This window comes from Danaus plexippus, chromosome Z (genome assembly GCF_018135715.1).
Source record: "Danaus plexippus chromosome Z, MEX_DaPlex, whole genome shotgun sequence".
In the NCBI taxonomy this organism is placed as follows: Eukaryota; Metazoa; Arthropoda; class Insecta; order Lepidoptera; family Nymphalidae; genus Danaus; species Danaus plexippus.
The window spans coordinates 5287844-5312916 of NC_083559.1; the positions used below are offsets into that span (position 1 = coordinate 5287844).

Sequence of the window (25073 nt, forward strand, 5' to 3'; positions counted from 1 at the left end):
CAGGTTTTTGCGTGAAAGTGTCAGATCCATTCACACGTACATATAAACACCATCATTCATCCGTCTATCTTGAAATGTTTACCCTGTATGTGATATATTTGTAGGGCGCCTTTTTATATGTACAGTTTAAATATAAAACATATATTAAAAATAAATTAGAAACCTCACCATGCAATGGGAGGACCTGTTGCAATAGATATTCAGAAGAATTGCCAGCACAATGGTGACCTTCGAGGAAATATGTTCATATTATTTTATTTTATGTTTGTTATGGTTCATTATAATTTCGGGAATATGTTTTTTTTATTGAAGCTGTAAAAGATTATCAGTCTATTGGTATTTGCTTCCGTCGTCTTTGGATGGGATTGATATATAAGGAATTAAATACGCATAGTCAGAATTGATTCTGGTAGAGTTAATAGATATAGTTGTACAGACAACCATATAAAACTATTCCACATTGTAAACTTGTATAAAACAACGACTTTTCTTCTTCATCCAAAAATAAAACTAGTTTACCAATTACACAATACTTCGTGTCATTCCTATATAATACCATAAATAAAAGTACGCCATGTCAACCTCATTATAAATAAAAATAAAAATAAAGATAATGGGAAGATAAACGTCATCAAAATAAAAAACCTTTTTTTTGCATAAAAGTATTTTATAGTTATTATCAATTGAAACACAAGTTTTTAATACAACAGCATCACATGTTAAATATAAAATCGTATTAACTATATTTATAATATAACAATAAATAGAATAGTAATATTAACATCTTTTTTTACATCACAGTCAGTCGTGTCACAACGTCATAGAAAATAATATTTGTAAGTAAGTCATGTCATCAATGTTATAATAGTTTTAAAAAATACTTTCATAATCACAATATTATATCTATTTTGCTAGGTTTATTTCATTTTGGAGCGTTGGAGGCAATAATAGGTTTATGTTTTAAAACCTTCATTTTCTAATATATGGTAACTGACAATGAATTTACTAAATTTATATTTATTCTAAAATAATTAGTTAATAATAAGGGCTTTAAAATACAAGGTTAATCTCATATTAAAAGTTAAATAAAATTTCACTTTTATACAAAGATTTCTGTTTTCCTGTGAGTCATTTTTAAAAATTATAGTTAGTTGGTTCAATAACATCTTGGACACCAAATGTTTTGTATAGTTTAAAGGAAACAAAATTTATTAAATTAAAGTGTATGAGAAAATTATTGATAATATCCAATTATTTTCTGTTATAAATATCATGAAAGTAAATTCGCTATTCACGAAAAAATCATTATTTTAATATATTACTCGTAGTCACTGGCGAATCGTAATGTTGTCTCCTTCGAATGTAGGATTTGTATTACCTTGTAAGTCCCGTAACTTTGATGACTCTTTATTTATATTCTTCTGTAAAATAAATTAATTAATTAATTCATATGTTACGCTTATAATGTTTTGTTGATATTATAACAATGAATACATATGCACCTTTGAGCGATAGACTTCATTTGTCAATTTTTTTATTCCAGCAAAGTGATTCTCAATATCATATAACTTTTTGCCCTCCGTCTCCGGTAATATAAAGTAAAACACAACGCATCCAGTGAGACTGTAAAAAATAAAACATATAACATGATTTTTTCAAATAAAACGATAATTTTTTAATGTCGCGTAATTAATCCATTTTTTTTGTATATTTACCAAATAATGCCATAGAAGCCGTATGTCCCCCAAAAAGATAAAACATCCACCATGCTTATATACGTCTTGTTAGTTAGGAAACCAAATATATATCCCACAGCACTTGCAATTCCTGCTGCACCAGACCTCGTCTTGGCGCTGAATACCTTGTAGAAAAATAAATATAGTTTATGCTATATCAGTAATAATATATGTCTGTTACTGTGTTTTCAGCTAGCAAATAAAGTTCAAAGTCTATTAAAATACATATATACTTAAAAGTTAGGCAACCATAAATATGAACGATAACAGAAGTAAAAATTATCGTTAAAACTTCGTATTTTTTATTACCTACGGTAGCTATAAACGCGAATTATAGGACGATTCTCGTTCAAGAGAAATACCTATATTGTTCATCAATTTATGAGTTTTTTATATTCTCACTTAAGTTGACTTGATAAAGGCTTTTCTGCTATTAGCTATAACATGTTTCTCAAAACAATTATTAAAATCTTAATACTGAGTGTTAGTAACGTCTAATGAACGCTTTCCTTATCGATTTAGGTTGAATATAAAAGCAGTAAAATGTTATGTCAATCGATGTCTTTCATTCACAAATAATCAATTATATTCGTAACACAGACAATCTTTGAACAATAAGATTGTTAGTATTAACTTAAGTATGCAAATTTGTACTAAAATACATGTTGATATAACTCATATGTTCATAAATCTTTTCCCCTAATGTTTTTTTTTTCCAATGTACTAGGTACAATCATCATACTCGCTCAATTCATATTTAAATTTTCCTTAAAATATATATATTTTTTTATTTTTTACCTCGCCAATAAGAATCCATGGCAAAAGCCTTATTCCTGTGTGCGTTAATAGAGCCAGCAACATCAGAAGTGTTGTTGGTATCCACGAATACCCATTTTGCTGGAAAACAAAAACAAACATGATACAGGAAAAATTCTTAAATATGTACATAATATGTGATAAATTATTTTTTAATAAACATACCAAATCACCATTTATGATTCCAGATGTAGTGTTGCTAGTATTCATCGGAAGTGACGAGTTGCCAAATACATCTTGCTGTAAAAATATATTACAAAATTTATTCGACGTTTTGTTCTTTAATAAAACTTGTTTTTAGTGATAGGAGTGTTGGTTTAACTTAAAATAAAGTAAGACTTACAGTTTTGATATAGCCTTCATAGCCAGCAACTAGCAAGCAACATATACCAGCACTGAAGGTGGAGAAGAAAGTCAAGATCCTCTTTCCGGTATAGTGAACCAGCATCACACAGGTACCACAGCCGATGATTTGTAGTAGACCAAGTATAAGCGTCGCGTAATATTTATCAATGGGCGCCTCTAACGTCTGAAATATTGACACCGCATACGTCTGCAGTGCGAGTTGTGTTAGTTTAATACTTGCCCACCGGAATTTAGGTTAACCATATTCAAGAGTATGAAATTTAATTTATAAGATCAAATTATTCCATAGTTTTTTACTAAAAACTTTAAAATTAAAATAATTTATAAACGGTCAAACCTGCAAGGTGGTCATGCCGCTAAAATGACCAACGAAGAATGCGTAAGACACTAAGAAGAATGGCACCAGAAAGCTCTTGTCAAGATAATATGACAACTTTTCCATAAAAGTTTCTTCTTGACCCGTTTCAGCTAAATGACGAATAAGAAGCAAGGTAAATAACATGCAATTTAACAAAAATGTATAATATCTCCTACTATTTAAGAAGCTTTTTTCACATTTGATTTTGTTGTGCACTTGAGTGTGTTTTGTGTATTACTCAACAATCACAAACAAAAACAATTAAATATATAACTACTCGTATGGTAAAAACATATAACTGTAAATTTTATTTCTACAAGGTATTTAACGCCAAGACGAGGTCTGTTGCAGATGGATGATCAGGTGAGATACACCTTTGGTTTCCTAAACCTACAAAACTAATTTTATTGTATTACGACAGCTCTAGTACTGGATTTCTTTTGTTTAATAAAACTTAAAAATTGAATAATATTAGAAAGGAGCCAGAGAAATCAATATTAAAGTCTTGATTTAGAAAGAATTCTACACTATAAATTAGATATTTGTGTAAAAAGAACTTTGGTATCAATGTTTTGGTTTGTTCAATTAAATTATTTGAACGTTTAAAAGCTACAATCGCTGAGAAGTGGTCCTCTTCGTTATTTAAATATTTGATATGCAGATTGTCTTTAAATTAGGCGAATTTTTGTATGATTTTAGAGGAATACTTTAAAAATAGCGGTTATTCTCTTAAAAATCAAATATTTCTTTTTTGCATTACTTTCTGGTTCTTCAGGATTGATATGTAGTGTGTATTATTTACGAGAGCATATATTTTATGAACTTAGTTTTACTATTTATATTTTGGACTAATTCATTTACTGTTTCTATCAGTATAATATTTTTATAAGGTTACCTTTTTTTCGTTTAAACAAAGCTTGAATATCCTTTAGTTCTAGTTCAACGTCCTGTGCTGTCGTCCAACCTCTCAGCCACTGTAAGCTCTGTTTATCATATTAAAAATAGATGTACTAAGTTATTAAGTCACTTTGAAAAGATAATTTTCTATTAAAAATCTCACCTTTCTAGCGTCATCGTGCCTTTTTTTCATCACAAGCCAATGAGGAGATTCTGGTATAAAGAACAACGCCAGTATAGCGATGAGCTGAAATTTAAAATATGAAATAGTTATATATATATTATTTACAAATCAAATTATATACCATATTCATGAATGCATATATTATTTTCAACTTCATGTATGAAAAGAGGTTTTTTTTTGCTTGCATTGTTATATAAGTTATATGATATAACTCAGACAAAACCGTACCAATAACGAACAATTTTATTATATCCATATTATTTTCTTCAAATGTTATGAAACAGTGAGCTGCTAAGAATGTGTTTTCATTCAACGGTATTTTGTATACATATCCCACATTATTCAGTTAAACTTCACGACTTTATTCAAACGACGTAATTTTTAAACAAAGTCACTTCAAAGGTGTTATTGCGTAATAGAATCTCAGCTACCAACATCTTTTTGATTTCTGTTTTTGCTTAGTTGGGTCCTTTTCTCAGTATTATATGGAATATTGATATTGAAATAAGTCTTGGAAATATATAAAATAAAAAGAAGTATTTTTTTTAACTAACCGCAAAGAAAATATTGACCAAGGCTACGGTCCTCCAATACATCAAGAGTCCGAACAGAAATTGAGTGAAGACCCCAATAATGATGCACATTGAGCTAGTTGCAGTCAAGGCCCCGCGCAGATGGGGCTGGGTGATTTCCGCTACATATGTTAGTACCTTTAAAGACATGCAGAGGATTAGTGTTTGTATGTCAGTAAAACTGTTCTAGAACTAAGTTTGTTGGTTATAAATGAGAAATGAAAACCATAAATAACATTCGTAAATAACCAATCATTAAACAATTATCCAACAATTATCCTATTGAATTTTTGTGTTGAATACGAAAACAGCATCAGAGAAGTAAGTTCCAATAAGGAGGCAAACAAGAAAGATTCGATCTGGTGTCATACTTATGATTCAATTGTGATTAAAATTCAATGACATTTCCGAAAGCTGCAACGAAATATTTTTTACTAAAACATAGATTGCAACGGAATTGAACAAAAACTAATATACAATTTTTTATAATATTGACATATTCGTTGTGTTTAACTATCCACTGATCTTAAAATAACGATAATATAAAAATAATAAGGTATTGGTTGTAAATGAAACTAGTATTATTCGGATTTACTACGCGGATTTTATTATTTAAAAACTACATAATCCCGACGTTTCGGTTACTTTGCAGCAACCGTGATCACGGGCAGACGAGATGTGTCTCACATAAGTAAATCCGAATAATACTAGTTTCATTTAAATGAATACTCGCGAAAATCTTAGATCTCATTAGGTATTGGTTGTATTGCTTAGTAGCATTTAATACAAAATTATTAAGGGAGAATATTTTTTTTCTTATTTATCGAGTAGCCTTTGAAAAAGTTTACATCTGAGTTGTGGAATATTTTGCCAATGTCACCGGCATGATTTCTATGTGACTATCAGAAAGTTATCTGCGTTGAGCAATATATTGGTTATGCTTTGAGAAGTGACGAAATCAAATGATGTATTTTCCGTTTAAAGGAATCAAAGCTAATATGAGGCTTACTGTTTATATGGAAACACAAAATTTTGCAGTATGTGATGGTCTCATATAATGATCTCACACTTTTTGCGGTTTGGTAAATAACCGTCGTCCTCTTTGATACTTAGGGACTACACCTTTCCTTTGATATATTAGTTAACTGAAAATATTTTTTTTATTTTAATTTGTTCATCAGTATCCGTATTCTAAACTTTCATAGTTATGAGATATACTACCATTGCTCGTTTTTTATTCTATGTATAGCCCACGTTAATACTATAATGCGCAAAATTTAAGTATGAAAAACTATTAACACTTAGGATATAATGGGACGATGGCACCTGATAAGCATACAGATAAAAATAATATTACAATCTAAAAACATCCTAAATAATAACTAACGTTTAATTTCTATTTAATCATATTGATAATTCATGGAAGCATTGCCAGTCAGCCTTGAAAACCCGAAGTAGGTATCCAATATGATCTGGATAAAAATCATTAAAACGCTTATATCGACGTTACCGTTCCAGCATAGTAATTATATTTATTTCTGACCCCTGACCCCGAAAGTAGGCCAAAAGGTAATTTAAAAATGATGTAAAAAAATATGTTCTTTAAAACGGGTTAACAAAAATTTATGTGTGCCGCTAACACCGCAAAAGAATTATAAAAGTCTTCAAAATCTTATTAAAAACTTACAGTATAGTCTATAGGTATTTTAAAATATGAGAATGAAATAATAAAGGAAAATTTATAGTTGATTTTTTTACACCACTACGGAAAGATACAATTAAAGCTGTATAAATAGAACCTTTATGAGAATAGTATAAAATGTGTATTTAATCTGTTACTAGCGACTTTTATCAGTCTCAAGATAATTATTATATTAACCCGCTAACAAATATTACTAATGTACTTGTTAAAACCGCACATGTTATGTCATATAAGTTTTTGCCATCTAACATCTATGGATGAAATCGTTTTAAACAAAAACAATAGAAATCAGACAGAAAACTAAAAAGTAAAAGATAAATTTACCTACCACAAAACAATAGGTAGTTTGGTTTAATTAATGAGATTTTTTTTTAATTTTTTAATAACGTAATTAGTATAACTTAATTTGATTTATCTAATTTTATAAAGATAAGGCTGTATTGCCATTTACTTGGCACAGACTTTAAAATTATAAAAAATTAATCATTTAATAATTTCTGATTAAGCAAAGTAAAATACTAATGACTTTTGCAGTAAGTTAATTTATTTTTCATATTTTAGTTCCCTGTCAATTATGTTTTAGAAAAAAAATAATTATAAGTGACGGGTTACTGCGAGGATCATTTTCGAATTACGAGAAAACGGCTACTTAACACGAAATAGCTAATAATCTACTAGACCGATTTGGATAATATTTGATATGGATATAGTTTTTTTCAGGAATTGATATAGGATAGTTATTTTGTGTAAATTCTACGTGAACACGAATTACACAATTACCTACAATAACGTATTATAATGAGATCTAAGATTTTCGCGAGTATTCATTTAAATGAAATTAGTATTATTCGGATTTACTACGCGGATTTTATTATTTAAAAACTACATAATCCCGACGTTTCGGTTACTTTGCAGCAACCGTGATCACGGGCAGACGAGGTGTGAATTCACGTGCCCGTGATCACGGTTGCTGCAAAGTAACCGAAACGTCGGGATTATGTAGTTTTTAAATAATAAAATCCGCGTAGTAAATCCGAATAATACTAATTTCATTTAAATAACGTATTATTTCCAAATTATCTAATATTTTCTAACGTTCCCAACACTTTATTTTGGGTGGCGTCGTCAAATCCAAAATAAAAAACAGTGACCAAAAATGGTTCATAAAGGACAGCGTCCCCTTGAACAAAAATAATATACTATCGAATTGAGAAGCCTCTCTTTTCGAATTCATTCAAAGGAGGTAACAGGTATTACATATGTCTTCATATATTATTCAATATTTCTTGACAGTTCATGACTCACTTAAGTTTCCGCAAGCAATGTATTCTCAGAGCCAAATTTAAAATATAAGCAAATTTTTTTGTGTAAGAAAATATCTCATTACAATGTTATAATTAATATTAGTATCAAATCTTCCACTTGGATGAATGTGTGCAAAAGTAATCGATACTATTCTGCAATAATAATATAAAATATATTTGCTCTCGTTTGTAAACATATCTATCGGTAAATCTATAACCTTGATATTTGAACCGTTTCCCCTAAACATATACATTAATAGATTTCGGTGTGACTTCGGTAACTTGATGGATATCATTACAGATCATCATCAGTATTAAATTGAACTTACTTACAGGTGCCTCAAGTAGACCTCCAGCCAGGCCAGTGAGAAACAATGCTCCGTATAAATGGTTAGCGGTGGAAGAGTAATGGAAAATCAACCAGGCTATGAAAAACGGTATGTTAACCATCTGCATAGCTCGTCGGCGACCCATCGGAGTTGTGACTATTCCGGACAGCGCACAACCAAGTGGTACTATAATCAAATTTATTGAACCTGGAACAATTTTTTTCGTTACTTTTATTCATTACTTATAAAAAAGGTCTTTTATATCACATCTTACAATCAAATCAATAATATAATCAATCTTGTTTATTTTTTCCGAAATTGTGCTTATAACATTCATGAGTTATTTTAAATATGTTTACTTGGTCAAAACCAATTACAATAGCTTTTATCTGTGAAATTAATAATAATTGTCATCATCTATCTATACTATTAACTAATTATTAATTAATTATCACTATATCCAGAGCATTACTTAAAGTGCTGGTAACAATGTCGTCTTAAGTACATTTCTTATGCTTTTATCTGTGACTAATTCGCTGTGATTATAATTTCTTAGAAACGTTTTATAATGGTATTAATGGGTAATAATATTTTTGCCTTAATTAAATAATATTACCTAATAAGAAATATTTATAAGTATTTTGAAAAATAATTACTGATCCATGATATCTCGGAGTTATTGAGTTTCAATACTTCTACATCAATGGGATCTTTCACGGCAGGAATAAGGATCGTGGGGAATCCGAGTGTCATTCCATAACCTGTAAAAAAATATACATTACAATCAGGAAAACACGGAACTGAAAAAAAAAATTACCACTTAATAGAAAGTAAAATCGAATTTATTGTCAACAATAGTGAACCGACGAGTAAAAATTATAATATAATACCAAAAAAAGTGTAGGAATTGAATCGAACCGTCAAAATAAGTTCTCATAGAAATGTATGGTTTAAAACTCCTCGCAGCTTTTGAAGTAGAATTTCTTGTTATTGATATCATGTGAGTCATATAACGTGAATAATTTTATAACTGGATCTGTGTTAATCAAATCCTACACAAATTAGGAATATATCGATATACATACTAGAATTTCACTAATAATAATATAAAATACTTTTATGTAGCATTGTTCTAATTTTACTTATAAATTAATTTGAAGAGTTTTATGGGGGAAACAAAGAAAAGGTCACGTCTGTTTGTAATAGTAGTACCTACGTAAGTAGGTACTAATTAGTAATTTACTAATGTGGCGAAAAAAATATTCTAATTTAAATCGTATAAAGTCTTGTATCAGTACTTCAACCGCTTTACAGTACTTCAACAATCCTATAGTTCTGAACAACTTAAAAAGCAATGTCTCATGAGATTTACATACGTCCTATATGTAATATTTTTCTAGGTCTACATACTATTTTAAGTCTCTGTAATTAACACATTAATTAAAGTTATACTTTGACCCGTGAGAAAAAATATATATTTTTTGTTTTTCTAAAATAATTTGTCGGGGGAACAATTCCACACATTATTTAAAATTATAATATTTTAAGCAGCAAGAGAAAAAAATATTACGAAGTTACGTCATTCATAATGAATTAACATTGCCGTCTACCTTACATTTGAATAAACATTGCCGTCTGTATTATCACCAAGAGGGTGAAATTCATGCAATATTAATTTACAAGCAATAAAAGTGGCTATTACAAACATAAAATTTGTCATGCATATATTAAAAAGTCATTTAATTTATCAAATAGTCGTTCGCCTCTATTTTAAATATGCTGATAAAGAACCGGACTTCGCATTTTGCTTTCTGTCGTAAAGACGCAAATTCATTATCAAAGTACATACATTTTATAACAGTTTTGTGATGAAAAATTAATTCTATAACAATAACAAACATTTTACAAAATAGAGCCCGTTTTTAAAATATCTGTAAAATGGTGGCGATTAAAAAAACAATCCAAAATCAAAAAGAATCATTTTGAAAGAATCCAAAACATTACTTTCAGTTACAATTATTATTAAAATTTGCTCATTTCTCTTCTGGGAAAAGTTAGTTTTTAGCTATATCAACGGTTAGATTTTAATCAAATCTAAATTTAATGGAAGTGGTATCATTAATAAAGAATTGACGTGGTATTTGCAGTCTTTAACTCTTTAAAAAAATATATTAAAATATTATCAGAAGATAAATAAGAAATTACTTTAAATTACCTTTGAATTTAATGTGGGAAAAATGAGTATAGTACATTACATCTAAACCGTTACTTTGATTGAAATTTAAATGACGTTAAGACAACCCACATAAAAAAATATGGTAAATATATTATTTTTATTTTTATGCAATGATAATGGCAAACAGACGTACGGCGCACCCGATGATGAGCAGACATCGTAGCCTAAGGACGCCTGCAAGACCATGGGTGTTATTTGCGCATTGCTGACCATTACCTATTCACTCCTCTAAATTTATAAAACAATGCTTTCCTTGACATACATGCACAGTGGTCTATTATTCACACAATTTAATTACTTACTTAAAAGTACAAGATTCTTCACACTGACTGCCAGGAACTGGGGTAGGGCGACACGAAAATTTTTCCTGTAGCCGTAATGATGAGCGTCGTCTTTTACTGTGGGATCCTTCATATTTGCCGTCTGTAAATGTAGGATGACTTAACTATATGGACAATAATATGCTTTCGGAACACTGACATAAGCAAAAAAATCTCGTCAAATTTTAATGTCCATGACGTGCTGTAAGTATGCAACGAAGATTACAACTGTTTATTAATATGAAGGTAAAGGTTTTACGCAATCCCCTTCACTATAGCGTTTGCGAAACCACCCGTGATCGTTTATTAATGTTGTTGATATTTAAAATAAGTGTATTTGAATGACATTATATTATAATTGTAGTACTATAAAATAAATATACTTAGATTTTTTCTTCAATTAAAAAGGGTGAAATTAATTAAAAATCGTCATGGCTTTCTTTTCTATATTTGTGTTAAAAAGACTTAAGATGTAAAATGAAACATGAGTTACGTAAAATAAATTTGTTGACATAACATCCAACCCTTTTTATTTATGTAGCTTTTATTTTTACATATATAATAAATATTTCATATATTTTCATGTATACTCTATTGACATCAAGGTATGACAAAAAACTTACAGTATAAAATTTAGTAGCAGTATTTGAATTAGTATTTGTGACCCGTAGCTTCATAGATTATGTACTATCGAACCAAGGTAAAAGATATAAAGTGAGTTTATTTCTTTTATTGAGAAATGACATTTTTAATTTTAGTGTTATTGTTGAGTGTTCCCAGTATTTCTTGCGGAAGTGGCTTATTGTTTCTGTACCAACCAAAGGACATCACCAGCGAATGCGCTTTTTCGAGGCACCTACGCTTTGATATATCTTTTGGCATGGGCATGTCAGATACAATTACATTGGTAAAGTTTGTTTATTTTGGTGTATAAGAAACCACTTTACTTCAAAAATCGACGTGAATGGAACTTGACGTGACTTTTTAGGAAAATCTAATTATTTGAAACCTTAATTATTTGCTGAATTCACAAATAAAAGACAGCCTATTGTACTTAAAAAATGTGCAAAAATACATAGCCTTTTTTTAGTATTTTATCGTTTCTTTGATGCGAAACTTGTTTTTATTGACCTTAATGTTTCACAAGCGTAATCTGAGAAATCCGCTTCCCTATGTTTCTCAAACAGTTACAATGCAAGCCAAAGGCATTTATAGGCTCGTTTATGGACTTACAATCTGAGACAATTTTATGATCGGTTTTGTAAGGGCAGCCATCTTATATCCTTTTATTGTAAAAATCAATTCTTTCCAAAACAACATTACTCTTTATATAAACAGGTTTATTTATTCTAAATGAAAGTGTTAATACATTTTAAGGAAATCCTTCTGTGCTGTCTCTTAAGATAGCAGTTAGACAGTTGTCGTACTTATTGGTAAAACCAGTTTTCGTGTAGTTTTCACCTCATAAAAGACGCTTTGTGATTGGTATTTTTAATAATTTTCTGGGTTTCATTATTTGTAACATAAGGTCACGAAACTCGGAAGTTGTTTTAAATTTTATGATGTTCCAGATATTTCGTACCCTTAGAGATATAGAGTACGAGTGTCTAGTTGAAGTTGTAACATCGGGTCAGCAGTTCATGTTAGTTGTAGTACGGTACCCTAATGCACTCAGCGCCAATTGCGAAGTGAATAGAGACGCATTTACGGTACTTAAACGTAGGCGATGCGTAAGGCTTTGCGATCTATTATACAGAGAGGTCTATTCGAATTACTTTATATTCTCAGTCAAGGACCGTCTCAGATTCCTTTTCAAAAGCAACAGCAGTATTAACACAGATATAAATGTGAGTAAAAATTTGTATAACGTTTCTTATTTAAGTAGTGTGTTGCGAAAAAAAGTAAGTGAAAGTAGATTAAAACCTGTATTGGTCTGTGGATGCGATATACTTTTCAACTAATACTAAGGATTAATATAAATTCAATAAGCCGAGGCGTTGAAGCGACATTTCACAAATGTTGTGCGTGAGGCGTAAGCTGAGTTTTGCATTTGCGTGAGTGCACACAGATAGTGTAGGTGTGATGTCAAATTTTTACATGTCACGTGTTTTTCTAGGTTTGAACTGGTTTATACTGCTTTTACTCCGCTCAGCACCTTCCGCACTTCACGCTTTGTACTGATAGCAGCGTTACGTTATTTAGTACTTAATATTTACTTTATGTTTTTGTATCTACTAATTCCTGAAATGTAAATTTAAATAAGCAAGTAAAATAAATTTTATGTAATTTAAATAGTTATTTTAAAGGAATTAATGACAAAAAAATATAAAGTGAGGAAGAATTCGTATATTTTTTTTAACAATTCTAATTCATAAACTTTAACAAGCTTGGCTTATTTTATTTTATTTTATTTTAAATCTAGAATAGCTCTCCCACTTATGTTATGTCTCTAATTAAAAAAATAATAAAATTTAATTCTTAAAGTTTTTTGTCTGACTCTACTTTTACTTTCACTCACACAAATGCAAAGCTAAGCTTAAACTTCTCGGTCTAAACCAGTACTAAGTTACTGAGGATCATATGCTTGTTCTTGTATATTTATACATCTGGTTTTTTACAAAAGAATGAATATAAATACATACGTTGTATAAAGTAGCTATACATATGTTACGTTTAGAGATCGAAAACGCTCAATGAGTGAAATATGTTATGGTTCTAATGAAAATGCACGACGACGACGCCGCTTTTGGCGCAATCACAGAAAGACAAAAAAACGATATCCGTGTGTGAAAAATAAATATTTGATTGCTATTTATTTTTACAGGAACTATTGCTGCGGCATTGTGATTTGCATTTTCGTCAGCATTTTAGTCAGATACGAATATCGCTATGTGGTCTTCCTGTGATTGCCCCAACGCGTCGCCTGCATTTTCATTCGATCCATAAGACGAATTTAGCCGTATGGATGTTGTACTGTGACCACAACGCGTTGTGAGCTATTTTTCCGCTCACTGAGAGTTTTCGATCTTTGAGCGTCACATATACACAATAGACGAGCCGATGTTTTAATTTTAATAATTAAAATTATGATAATCACATTTGTTGTTAAGTGTGGTTTTATATATTTAAATATAATATGGGCAGACAAAATTATAGCTTTGAATATATTTTATGTCTATTAAAGGCAAATTTCTATCAAGTAACCATAACATCGGCCCGGATGGCACCGGTTACTGGATGCAATAAAAGAAACGAGACAATTTGCAATGTAGAGGATGAAAACTTTTGTTTTACCACCGGAGTTGTTTGCGATGGCATCAAAAATTGCGGAGTGGATGACTGGTAATGTAATTTTTTTCAAAATCACTAATATATATATGTGTGTGTGTGTATAGTCTATATATAGAAATTAGAACGAGCTAAACCATTTTTCTTTATAACTACTGTCAGATAAATAAATATTATCATCTATTCGATATTACCTTTGTGTCGTGTGTGCTTGGAACTAGACATATTATGTTTAGAGTGTTAAAAGTCTTGATATAAGACTGAAAAAGACTTATGATCCTGTATTGTTCCATTTTTTATATTAACTTCTCACAATAGACAAACTTTTGAGCATATAGCAAAATATCTCAAAAAACCAGAGATTAATGGAAAAAAATTACTTTGTAAGACCATCTGCGTTTGACCTCAACAATTTAATGATGTCGTTTATAGCCTCTTGGTTCTCTTATTTATACATTTATTTACAACATTTTTGCCTTTTCAACAAAACAAATATAAAAATTTTGTGGTGGATATAAAATTAAGCACGATGTATAACGGTCATGGCTACACGGTAATGATCGCATATCAAGGTAAAAGGATACAGTGTGGAATTACAATACGTACGAACGAGTTGAAACTATTTTGAGACTATTAAAATTTAATCAAATTGTATTAATTTTATTAATTTTCTTCATTTACGAAATAAAGCACATACCTCAGAAAGTATTTTATCTAAATAAAAAATCTCGGTATCCACAGTTCAGTCTAGTTCAGTATATACAAAAAATCGATAATCTCATTGACAGGACCTGAAGAACTACAGACAATGAAAGCCACTTACTTATTTATAACATTAATAATGAACTTATGTATTCGTGGCAATGGTTTGTCAATCATAAGTTTAGAATTTTTTAAGAAGTATGTACCTACCTTGAAATTACCGTCACCAAGTACTATCACATTATTGATTATATTACACAATTTTAGAAAAGACGACACGAGAAATTTATTTAAAAATACATACCCTTTTCTTTCGTAATGATTTTCTGTAGTTTAAAGTGTGTATCAAATTCCACAAAGTCAACGTTTGAAGCGCGAAGTTGTTATAAACTAACGATCACGTAACAAACTTTTTAAAGTTTAGTTAGCATTAGTCCACTTGAAATACGAGATAAAAGCGGCTCACATTTTCGAACTAGATATAATAGAAGATTATATTCATAATAAAACCATTCCTGATAAATATAATTTTAGCTGTTGCGAAACAAGAAACTAAGAGCATATTCTATCGGTATCAGAAAAACTTGATCTAAATCTGATAAGTTATTTTCTTGATTGATATTATAATATTACGTTGACACTCTTTTTCTATATTTAGAGATCGAGAATGCCATATGACAAATAATAGATATTTATTTAAATATATAAAATTGAGATTTACAAAATATTGCGAGTTTTTAAAGAGAACAGAGGTCGAAAAATTCATTATGTAAAGATGTCTCCCGTTATTGAATTATATCATAATATTCAGCTTATATTCATCTAAATCTAATAAAAATCTTAGGATATCAATGATAAATAGATCTTTAGAGCGTTAAAACAAGCTGATCAAGGTCCAAAAACCCCATGACAGTTTACCCTCAAAACAAGACTTCTCTTATACTGTATTATTTATCAATTAGACCTGTTTATGTGTGCTTGTTATATTTTTGTTATCTACTAGTTGAATCACATTTATTATTAAAAACGAGCTGTCAATGATCTTGATAAAACCCTTATTTTACAATTTAATAGATCTGATCCCATGATGTAAAAATAAGTATAGCCGTTATATAATAAATTTAAAAAAAAGTTACATATAAATTTTTTTTTTTAATTAAATAAATTTGCGTAATATCGGTATAATAAATAATATTAACCATTTATTTTCGTCAGTGTTTATTTGGATAAAAGCAGAAGTAGGTACACACTACATATAATAGTACAATATATGTATGCATACTATTTACCCTTTAAACGTCCGTGATTCGGTTCATAGCTGTACCCAATAGCCGTTGTGTATCAATTTGTTACCATGAATAGACCCAATGAACCATCGCAATAACAAAGCAGGTCATGGATTTTGCTCGTAAGAATAGCCATTTAATAATTAATTCAATCTGATGGTGTTGCCGGTTGTTATTAAAATTATTTTAACTTACGTATTGATTCTTTATATTGTAATAAGTAAAAAAATCTATATTCTAATATTAGAAGTTTGTAAACATCAAAATTAAGTGAGTAACCAGCGATTTTGTGAGTGATCTGGTTTAATATAAAATGTACCTTTAAAGCCAAAAACATCTTTTGATTCTTTCAATGACTTTGCAGTCACGCGCATGCAACGATCTAAACACTCGTAATTAAAAAACATCAGATGTATACATTGTTATTTACATAACAATAACACAAAATACCATAAACAGAACATAGCACAAACAATTAACAAACATAATTCTAGTCATGAACACACGATTAAAGTGAATACTTGTTCTAGTTTTTAGATAATCTCGTAATTAACCATTGATAGAAATGAAAGCAAAAATATTATAATTTTAAATGATAATTTCTTAATTGAACTTAATACGTTTAAGGTTCGACGAGAGAAAGTCTCTGTGTTCCTTACCAGTAGACAGGCTGGGTTATGCACCGGTGATAGCTGTAATGGCAGCATTGATTTGTGGTATAGTAGCCGGTGGACATGTCCTATTACGCTGTCTCCCAAGTTACGAAAAATCTTACTTCATATTCAATGAAAATGAAGACAACCGACTCTGTATAGATCCGCTTTTAATACCGCATGGAATCGGGGTCGATATCGAATGTGTGAAACGCTCCTCGATCATACCGGTAGCTTTTTTATCTTGTTTTGCTATTGTTAAAGTCCCTTTTTTGTATTAGCCATTAAGCATCGTATAGGTACTTATCTTACTTTTTGCCAATAAGTTCATTATTACCAACAAAACTTAAAGTTGCTTCTCATTCTGTAATCTTGCAGACCGAGCTGACCAAATAAAAGAATTATAGTCAAAATCGGGTTACACATAATAATAAAAAAGATATTAGAATGAGATCGGTATAAAACAATATTGTATGATAAGAATTGAGCCTTGGTAATAATGAAGTTGAATCCTATCCGTATCTATTAGATACCTTCCATCGAGGCAAGCAGGAATTTTCATATTATTAAAAAAAATTAATATGTATATACAGATGTGCTACCATCTGTCGTTTCATCATAGATAACAAATACTTTTTTAATGTCAATGAGATTAAAGGTATTTTTTATTTTTAGGTATCAAGCTCATCCACGCAGAATGACAGTATAACTAATGACGAGATTATAAAGTCTAGTGAAGGTCAAGATAAGACTCGTGGAAAGGGAATAAATTTTGAGAAAGACACTTCATCACAAAGTCCCCTGGTAAAATAATTAAAAATTAATTCTGGTCAGCTTTCTAAGTTTAACAGTTGGTTATCGGACAAAACTCCTATATGGTCAAAAGACATTTCAAGATTTCTATGCGCTTTAATGATTTAATTTGAGTATCAATAATTTTTTTTTTAATATAGAAAGATATATAAAAGTAATATAACAAATGACTGACAACTGAAAAGTATCATAATTATGTTTTTCCAACATTTATTTAAAGAGCAATCATTAGTAACATATTGAGCCTCTATTATCTTACTATCTGAGGAATGTGAAATTTCTTTTGTAGTTCTGTTTTAATTCATAAAAAAAATTGGACAGAAATAAAACAAGACGCGGAAAAAATAAATGATTAAAAATTTATCAATATTTACCAAAGTTGTACCGTTTTAGGGCAGTCCTGTGAGAAAACCAAAGAATAAAAAAAGTGCGACTCAAAGGTTCCATGATAAAATAAGATCCGTAACGAAGTATGCATTAAATGCTGGAGGCAAGAAACGTGGTGGTAGTGAAACAAATGTATAAATTCAGTTAATGTTATAACATACATCAGACATTCGAGGCAAAGCAAATTATTATAAAAAGACAATAAATTTGGTATGAAAAAACTGTGACTGAATTTATTTAAATTTAATATCATGAAACATTAGTACGGATTTACACTGCTTGTTCTTATTGCCTATTAGGTTCTTTAAATGTTAAAATATACCAATCCAATGAGATAAACAAATGTATATCGTACGTTTAATGTTATAAGGATGTATTTGAATATATAAAAAATATCTCTTATCATCAATAAACATTGTCAGCACATGGTAATTGTTCTACAAGTAAATCTTTTTATTCCTTTAGTACATACTAAGCACATGTTTGGTTTGTTTTAAATTATGTACATATTTACATGCGTTCTTACATTTATTATCAAATATAATTGTGTGAATTTGGATGAACCAGATGGATATCCATAATAATTATTAAAAATAATTAAATTAACGTTAATTATTTGCATATTTAGACGAATGTGTGAGGTTTTAATAACTATCCTACAATAAACATTAAATAAATGGCAAGTTGACTTGATCATTTATTATTACTACTATTAATACTACTTATTTATAATCTATACGGATATGATACTTGTTAAACGGAATGTTAAGGAAGTGAAGAAAAAACACATTGGCACAGCTAAGGCCAGAATGAACGAATCAAGGAGTTTTTCTTTCTGCTTTGCTTTAACTTACTTTACTATTCGTAGGATTTACAGCAAAGTATTGCTTGAGGGATATTGAACAGATTTTATTTAAAATACAGCAATTCTAACATATAGGAACCGTAAAAATATATACTTAGACAAATAAATAAATAATAAAATATATGTATATAATACCATGACTAAAGTTTTTAGAATAAATTGAAATTAATTTATAAATATATCATAAATGAATATTAATAATATATATGTACTTGTATTTATATTGAATATATATTTTTATAGGATTATTTATTAACAAGTGAGAGGTTCAAAGAAGAAAGAAAGAAATAAGCTCAAAGAAAAAAATATAAATTTTAAAATATTCTGATAGTAAAAATATAAGTATTAGGATGGAAAACTTTTTATATTTCAAAACATGAGAAAAGGTCTGTTAAAAACACCAATCAATTATTTTCAACGACGTAAAACGTTTAACTAATAAAAATGTACTCACTGCGGTTTACAGCAATTTTACAATAGAAGAACGAAGTAACTTTGTCTGAATACTGTGTTCGCCAAGCGTAATTTCTGTAGCAATGTTCGCACACGACTGACATCCACACTAAATGAAATGCATACGAAATATAACAGTTGACACGAGCAATGGATTTCACTTTAGTAAGGTGACAAAATATTTTTTAAACCAAGTCTACACTTGATAAAAATGTCCAGATTAAATAATAATATACCTTTCTTCCTTAATATAATGAATATAAATGTTACTCAATTGTTAACAGCAATCTTAAGTAGAAATTTATAAATAATATTTTAAACAGGACAAAAGAGACGACACGCGGTTATAAATGATTATGCAACTGAATCTTACCAAAACAAAACTTTCCAATTTTTGTTGCTGTTCTGAGAGTGTACGTATTAAATTAATGAATTTTTCAATATTCAGGATATTGTCTGTCTGTTTATCAAAGTAATTTTCCCAGAACATTCATTTGATAAAAGTATTTGGTATATAAAAATGCTTCTATCGTATAGGTAGTCTATTTAGTTTCACGTTCATAAAATTATTTTCAAAGGGTAATTAGTCGAACTAGCAAGGGAGAATTGAAAGTGTGATATAATCTATTTTTCTACATTACGGTAATGCTTTGGCATGAAATAATTTCCAATCAGATTGAAAAATGTACTACTTGTTTGAGTCCTTTAGATTCCTAACGTGTACAACTACTTTCTTGCTAGAGTTTTAAGAAATCCTAAATATAATTTAAAACCCGACAAAGGAATTTTAAATCACCGTTTATAAAGAAATAAATTTAAAACCTAAGACCTTTTATTTTGTAAGTATAATTTACAAATTTTATATTAAAAAAAATATTAGAACAAGCAACAAAAAAAAAGAATTAAGTCAAACTTTCTTATTGTTATAAGAAGTATAAAAAGTGTCTTATATTATAATCGAAATTACGACCACCTATTTACAACCATCAAACTGAAGAGGTGTTGAAATAAAAAAAATATATAAAATTATATGAGACGTATTTCTCAAATCCGATTAATTTCAAAGTAATTTGTAAAAATATTATTTATACCAATCGAGGGACGTTACATTCCGAACTGAACATACGGTTAAAAATGATAGTAAATATGATAATACTAGAATAAAAGAAGTCTCCTTAGTCCATGTTGGCATCATTACTCTAATCAGAACCTTCAACAGTTGAACATTCATAACTCTTCCTAATTCATAGTATTAACGAGGGTTATTGAATGAAAAACGGGAAACCATTCGTATGTAGTAGGACGATGTAAAATTGGACATTGCGTAGCAACTAACAATCACTAGCGGTTTTAACTCATAATGAAAATGAAACCATTTCGCATATCAAAACAAGATGTGTTCTAGCGTATTTAAATAAGAAATTACAAATGAAGAGCTATTGCAAAGCAGAGCAGCACCAGATTGTCAGAGGAAAGTCAAACCAAAATTGACTACGTCGATGACAAGAAAGAAAAATCAAAAACTTCAAAATAGACAAAGAATTGTGAAAGAATTACATAAGTATGTATTAATAAGTATTAAAATTAAAGATTTTGGAATGTTTTCCACAAAAAAAAAAAAGAATTTTTGCAATACTGTGTATTGCACAAAAAAAAACGACCTCAAGCAGTGAACTAAAAAGCAAGAAATAAATTTCCTTCGTACAAAGTAATACGTATTTTCATTTAGTTAAATAGAAAATAATATTAAATATAAATTTTATAATTTTGAAGTCGGTGCGAAGTAAATGCTAGAACAACCTTACTACAATATCAAATTAATAAGTACCTACAAACAATAATAATTGAATATATTAATTTAAGCAATTACAAAACAACAACAGTAAAGAAAAAATATATTAATCGCTACCTACTAATTATTATTAAACTAACTTTTAAATATTATCTAACTAAATACTGCCTTACTAACTACTAGTAATGAATTATAAAAGAACACTATTTACATAACAAATGTAAATACTCATAATGGAATGTGTATAACAAAAGAAGTGATCTTGAGTAAGCGACCCGAACGCGGACAGACGCCCAACTGACGTCATTGATGGTTGTGTCAAAATATATGTCGCTATAACGTTGTTTTTTCAGGTTTTCGTAAAATTAGGTTTCATTGGCAAGTTTAGATCAGATATTCGTATTACTTATATTGATTCCAAGTGATTTTGGTATCATACTTATTACTTATTTATTTTAATTTATCCATTCCATTGTTAGTATGACAACGGCTACTTGAGACGGAAAATAATAGAAGGACACGATTAGACAAAATTAAAGAAAAAGCTAATAAGAAGAGAAAAAATGAAAGGCCAGAGAAGCGCGGAAATAGATTGTTGGCTATGAGAGCTTATATATAAAATAGATTAACTTACGAAAGTCTAGGAGATCGTGACCATCGCTATTCTTTGATTCGTGAGCTATTATCAAATGAAACCCAAGAAGCCCGTGATCACCGGCTCAGTTTGAGCCGTGAGCGACTATCAAATGAAACTGAAGAAGCCCACGACCACCAACTCAGTTTGATTCGTGGCCGATTAGCAAATGAAACTGAAGAAGGCCGTGCTCACCGGCTTAGTTTGATTTGTGAGCGATGATCAAATGGATCTGCTATACAGCAATCTCAAAGATTAAGTTACTTACGCAATCTTGCCGCACAATGAAACTCCAGAAAAAGGGCTAGTCGACAAGACAAGTGTCAAGTCGTTTAAGAAATAATTGTATATTGGGACTTGAACGATTCCGAGCAGCGATTTATATTTTTGCAGATGTACTATGTGCTATATGTAATAAATTGCTTTATCCACAACTGCGTACTAATTTACACGGCGGGGCACGCCGCTGTAGCAGTGGTAAGGCCAGTTCTAAAGGAGTGGTTCAATAGGACCCACGGCGCCCTTGGCTTTCGGCTGACGCAGGTACTTACCGAACACGGGTGTTTTCGGAAATACCTATGTCGCATAGGCCAATAGCAGATGTCCAACTGCCATCATTGTGGTGACTGCCACAATGATACGGCGGTGCATACGTTGGCGGCGTGCCCAGCTTGGGCCGAGCAGCGCCGTGACTTAGTCGCGGCTGTAGGTGCTGCGGGAAACGTCTCGTTTGCGGCTGTTGTTTGTGCCATGGTAAGGAGTGAGTGGTATAATTTCTAATGACAAACGATTCCATAGAAACAATTACTTATTTTATGCGTTGTCAGTAGTTGAGTATTATCGAGAAAAGTCTAGCATTCTGTGTCATGTAGAATACGTCGAGCTCAGGGAGAACAAATTCCACAAGGGTTTGTTGTTAATATTCACCTGACAATGAAAATTATAAGAGGTTTAGCATCGTATTATAGAAAATGGTGTTCGGAGTTAATAGGTAAGAACTTTAGGGCCTCCTTCGTGGCTATTTACCTTTCTCATGTAATGATTTACACTGGCCTGATATGATTAAAATATTGCTTATTGCTGATAATCGATAAATTATGGAAAATGACCAACTTATATTTGAAGTTTAATTTAGTTCGGAAATATCTAATAGTAGTTAGAAGGCAGTTTTCAGTACGCATAAATGCGCTGATGCATTACCCTAAAGGGAATGATAACTGCTTTGGTGGTAAAGTTGTGGATTATTGGCATCGAATAGAATTTCAAAATCGAGGTAGCTAACGAAGATGGCGACGAGGAGTTGAGAGAAACGCATAATGCACCCACGCGTTTTATTAAATAAAGTGACAACATTCAACTTCCCATACGTACTAAGCATGTAGTTCTTCGCACCAGATACTACACTTTAAATAGTGACAAAGAAAGTTATTATTATGAATTACTTGTATGTCATCTCCCTTTTCGAGACGAATCTAGCCTCTTACTGGAAGATGAAACTGCAAGTTTGGTTTTTGAAGACGGCAAACTAAGTTACGAGCTCTGTAAGCTAATGTTAATCCCGAAGAATTTGCTCATCCCGAACAAATAATACATCAAGAATTAGCTCCAGCAGTTGCGTTAAATGCTGCTAGACAAACGCTCGCCACTGACAATGAAGGGTTACTACGTGCATATGAAAAGTTTTTAATAACATTAATAAAAATTGCGCTGGTAATGGTAAAAGAATAACATTCTTGTAATATTTCAGGGAACTAATGAATACGGAGATGTCGAGCGCCGAATGTTAAATTTAATTTTATGTTGGGCAGTTACGATTCACAAAGTAACTACACTAGAAAAAGCCGTCATTGATCTAGGCAAGAAAAATTTCACAAAAAACAGGTGCTTCTTGCTCTGAGTCTTATTAAAACCTCTAATGCTAAAGCGTTGTCTGACTTAGATGCAAATAAATTATTGAGTTGGCCACACGACGAAATAGCATTGCTAGAGATGACGCGATTAAGCAACTTAAATTCATAGATTGACTCATCAGTAGGTAGGACGAGTAGGTAATTTTTGTCCTGTGTTAATCTTTTGTGCTGCAAATCGTTGAGGAATTCCTTCGATGGTCTCCATCATCAGATTTACTGCAGACCTTCATTATAATACATATAGGTGCCAAATTCTCATCAATAAAGAATTAAGTCGAAACACAAGGTAACTATTGGAACCGGTTAAGGGGTTCAATCGACCGTCACTAATCTTCATCTTCCTCCTCAAATCTACCCCAGACCTTCCTCAAATGGTAGTGCTTTAAAATACTTAATGAAAACATTTACATGAAAATGTATTTAAAATACTTAAGAAAAACATTTACACGAAAATGTATTCTTATCCTTAAGTCCAATGCTATCAAACTTGAGGAACTTGAGCTTACTTTCCAGTTCTCAAACCAAAGTAAGCAATACGCAAATTCTATGCTTGTACAACTTTAGAAGTAAGAGGATATAGCTGCGATCGGGATCTATGCATATATATCAGTCAGTATTAGGACGAAATTATGAGAAAAGAACTAAATTTTTTTCTATTTATAATTTATAATTTCACATACACATATTTATAAGTCAACATACTATAAAAAGACAAAAGAATACTCAAACATTATATATATTTTATAAAGGCGCAGACTATTAATATTATGTGGTGAAAGGGATAATAATGACAAAAAAAAAACAGTAACCTGAGTTCTGGCATACCTTTATAAATTCAAAACTGCTCAGAAAAGAAGAGAGTAAGAGTCAAAGAATATTCCCTCGCCAAAAAACTTTTTAGCAGTCCTTGATTCTGTTTTCATATTCGTGGCTAGACATGCAAAATGTGTTTATATAATTTTTGAACGGAGAATTACTGAACTATAATGGTTTGAATTTCCTAAAACCGTAAAAGAAGGAAATATGCTTAATAGATCCTCGTAGTGATACCATTACTGAAATGAAAATTAAACTTTGATCTTCTTTTTGTTTAATATATAGATTCTTTTACTCTTAGGAGAAAAATCTGTACAAGAAACATTGTTAATTCTTCTGTTTCTGTCTATTTTATGAGATTTTCGAGATTTTTTGGTTTCAGGTGACAAGTATGAGTTAGGTAGAGTGTGTGCTCAAAGACTGCTTTTACAAAAATAAATATGCACTGTACATTTTGAATTTAATTTAATAAAATAAATGATTTATATATCATTTTAAGTTTTTAATCAACTATTATTTGTTAAAAACTTAAGAAGCATTTGAGATTGAACGACCCCAAGGTTCCACCACTGCTACTATTACACAGCAATAGCTAATGCCAGTTACGAACTTCTTAAATGTTAAATTTTACCAACAATCGTACATCAATTCAAT

At 30.3% G+C, this 25073-nt stretch overlaps 2 protein-coding genes across 3 annotated transcripts; one reads left to right on the top strand and one right to left on the bottom strand.

The window, feature by feature from the left end:
- Positions 1–657: 657 nt before the first annotated feature.
- LOC116777601 (facilitated trehalose transporter Tret1-like) lies at positions 658–19401 on the bottom strand. The gene is made up of 14 exons (XM_032671237.2): positions 19269–19401; positions 10803–10923; positions 8921–9025; positions 8269–8471; positions 4912–5067; positions 4337–4420; positions 4172–4259; positions 3256–3386; positions 2896–3105; positions 2718–2792; positions 2535–2633; positions 1716–1861; positions 1503–1623; positions 658–1421 (listed from the first exon to the last, which is right to left on the bottom strand). Exons 2-14 carry the CDS (start codon positions 10912–10914, stop codon positions 1329–1331), a joined length of 1623 nt encoding a protein of 540 aa, XP_032527128.1. The 5' UTR covers positions 10915–10923; positions 19269–19401; the 3' UTR covers positions 658–1328.
- Positions 11415–18591, top strand: LOC116777899 (uncharacterized). 2 transcript variants are annotated; one of them, XM_061526287.1, is made up of 7 exons: positions 11415–11520; positions 11601–11727; positions 12392–12667; positions 14005–14162; positions 16724–16979; positions 17425–17553; positions 17956–18588. In XM_061526287.1, exons 2-7 carry the CDS (start codon positions 11701–11703, stop codon positions 18085–18087), a joined length of 978 nt encoding a protein of 325 aa, XP_061382271.1. In that variant the 5' UTR covers positions 11415–11520; positions 11601–11700; the 3' UTR covers positions 18088–18588. The 2 variants fall into 2 exon arrangements, with proteins under 2 accessions (XP_061382271.1, XP_032527582.2); XM_032671691.2 differs by lacking the exon at positions 11415–11520 and having other exon boundaries at positions 11527–11727; positions 17956–18591.
- Positions 19402–25073: the final 5672 nt, after the last annotated feature.

Coding starts and splice junctions, on each gene's coding strand:
- LOC116777601 (XM_032671237.2), bottom strand. CDS start 10,914: ATGAAGGATCCCACAGTAAAAGACGACGCTCATCATTACGGCTACAGG. Junction 3,106..3,255: donor GCGGCATGACCACCTTGCAG/GTTTGACCGTTT, acceptor CTCGCACTGCAG/ACGTATGCGGTGTCAATATT. Junction 2,793..2,895: donor ATGAAGGCTATATCAAAACT/GTAAGTCTTACT, acceptor ATATTTTTACAG/CAAGATGTATTTGGCAACTC.
- LOC116777899 (XM_032671691.2), top strand. CDS start 11,560: ATGACATTTTTAATTTTAGTGTTATTGTTGAGTGTTCCCAGTATTTCT. Junction 14,163..16,723: donor AATTGCGGAGTGGATGACTG/GTAATGTAATTT, acceptor AATACGTTTAAG/GTTCGACGAGAGAAAGTCTC. Junction 16,980..17,424: donor AACGCTCCTCGATCATACCG/GTAGCTTTTTTA, acceptor TTTTATTTTTAG/GTATCAAGCTCATCCACGCA.